The sequence below is a fragment of the Adiantum capillus-veneris genome, chromosome 20 (assembly GCF_014529385.1).
Source record: "Adiantum capillus-veneris isolate H3 chromosome 20, ASM1452938v2, whole genome shotgun sequence".
NCBI classification, from domain to species: domain Eukaryota; kingdom Viridiplantae; phylum Streptophyta; class Polypodiopsida; order Polypodiales; family Pteridaceae; genus Adiantum; species Adiantum capillus-veneris.
Genome location: NC_140950.1, coordinates 101633414 through 101634713, shown reverse-complemented (window position 1 = coordinate 101634713; position 1300 = coordinate 101633414). Strand labels below are relative to the sequence as shown.

Sequence of the window (1300 nt, the reverse complement as noted above, 5' to 3'; positions counted from 1 at the left end):
CTTGACATAATTCAAGGAAAATGGTCACTTAACAGGACATACAAGTGTCCCAGGACATAAAAGTGTCCCATTACCAACCTAGTGTTAAACAACTGTTAGAATTGTCCCTACATCGTTAAAAATTTGTTCTTGGGATGTCTCTCTCTCTCCCCCCCTCTCTCTCTCTCTCAAATCCTCCAAAAATTTTCTCTAAAAACTGGTAGATTGTCAATGCTCTCCTTTTTTTATTGGTTTCTAAAAAGGTTTTTAGTGAACACTGATTTTTGGGACGTGCTTCAATGAGCATACATCGATACTCTGCTACAAATTGAGAGTACAAAGGCAGAGATGCGACCGCTTGTAACAAGCTAGGTCACAACGGAGGCTAGCTGGACATGATTGGATTGTGCTGTGGAGGAAGGATAGCGGAGGACGTAGAAGGTATGGAGGTTGGAGGATTCACGTCCGAAAGTGGTGATATCACCGCTCTTGTAGCTGCTGACGCCAACGCTAGAGTTGCTCATAATGTGATAGAGAGCGCAGCGTGCATTTAAAACACGAGGGCAGGCAACTGAAGCATCCTCGTCTTGCACCAACTGAAAGGTGGCGGCGCTGGCGGAGTCCGCCTCCTCAACCAGAATGTAGTCACTGCCCTCGATCCAGCTCAAATACCAGCCGGTTGCCACATTCTGAATCGTCAAATTTTGCCCCTGCGCCACGGTGGTCACACTCGTCGACGAATCCCCGGCGTAGTTGAGCTTGTAGGTCGCCGGCGTGGATGACAGGGCCACGAAGGCTCCTCTATCGGAGTATAACTGGATGGGTGCAAGCCCCTCCCGACCCAAAACGGTCGATAAATTAGACGCCGAAACGAACGTGGACGCCTCGTCATACTCTGCTGGGTTGTCGCAGAAGGACCAGAAAGGGTACACCAGGGCTTCGCTGGGACAAGTAGAGGCCATGACCACCTTTCCGCCCGAGCTCAGCGCAGCTACCACAAACGATAATGCTGCAACCACCGCCATCCTCTTCCTGGGCGCCATGCAAAACATCAAAAGTAGGTTAACATCCACAGAGAATCAATCTCTCTCTCTCTCTCTCTCTCTCTCTCTAAAGTAGCACAGCACAGCCATAGTTGCCCCCAAGCAATATTAATTCAACACAAGCGCATGACGATTCACACGATTAACATTGCATAATATATAAGTGCTTGAGAGAAGCAAACGGCTGGCCTGGGCAGCGGGCAGTGGGTAACGATGGACCTTGCACGATTGATCCAGGACCAGCTTTCATGACTCTGCTCTACACCGACGTACTCCTC

The 1300-nt window shown here is 49.5% G+C and overlaps 1 protein-coding gene across 1 annotated transcript; it reads right to left on the bottom strand.

Moving 5' to 3' along the window:
• Positions 1-211: 211 nt before the first annotated feature.
• On the bottom strand, positions 212-1010 carry LOC147433000 (uncharacterized). The gene has a single exon (XM_086491689.1). The coding sequence runs from the start codon at positions 1002-1004 to the stop codon at positions 348-350; it is 657 nt and encodes a 218-aa protein (XP_086347815.1). The 5' UTR covers positions 1005-1010; the 3' UTR covers positions 212-347.
• Positions 1011-1300: the final 290 nt, after the last annotated feature.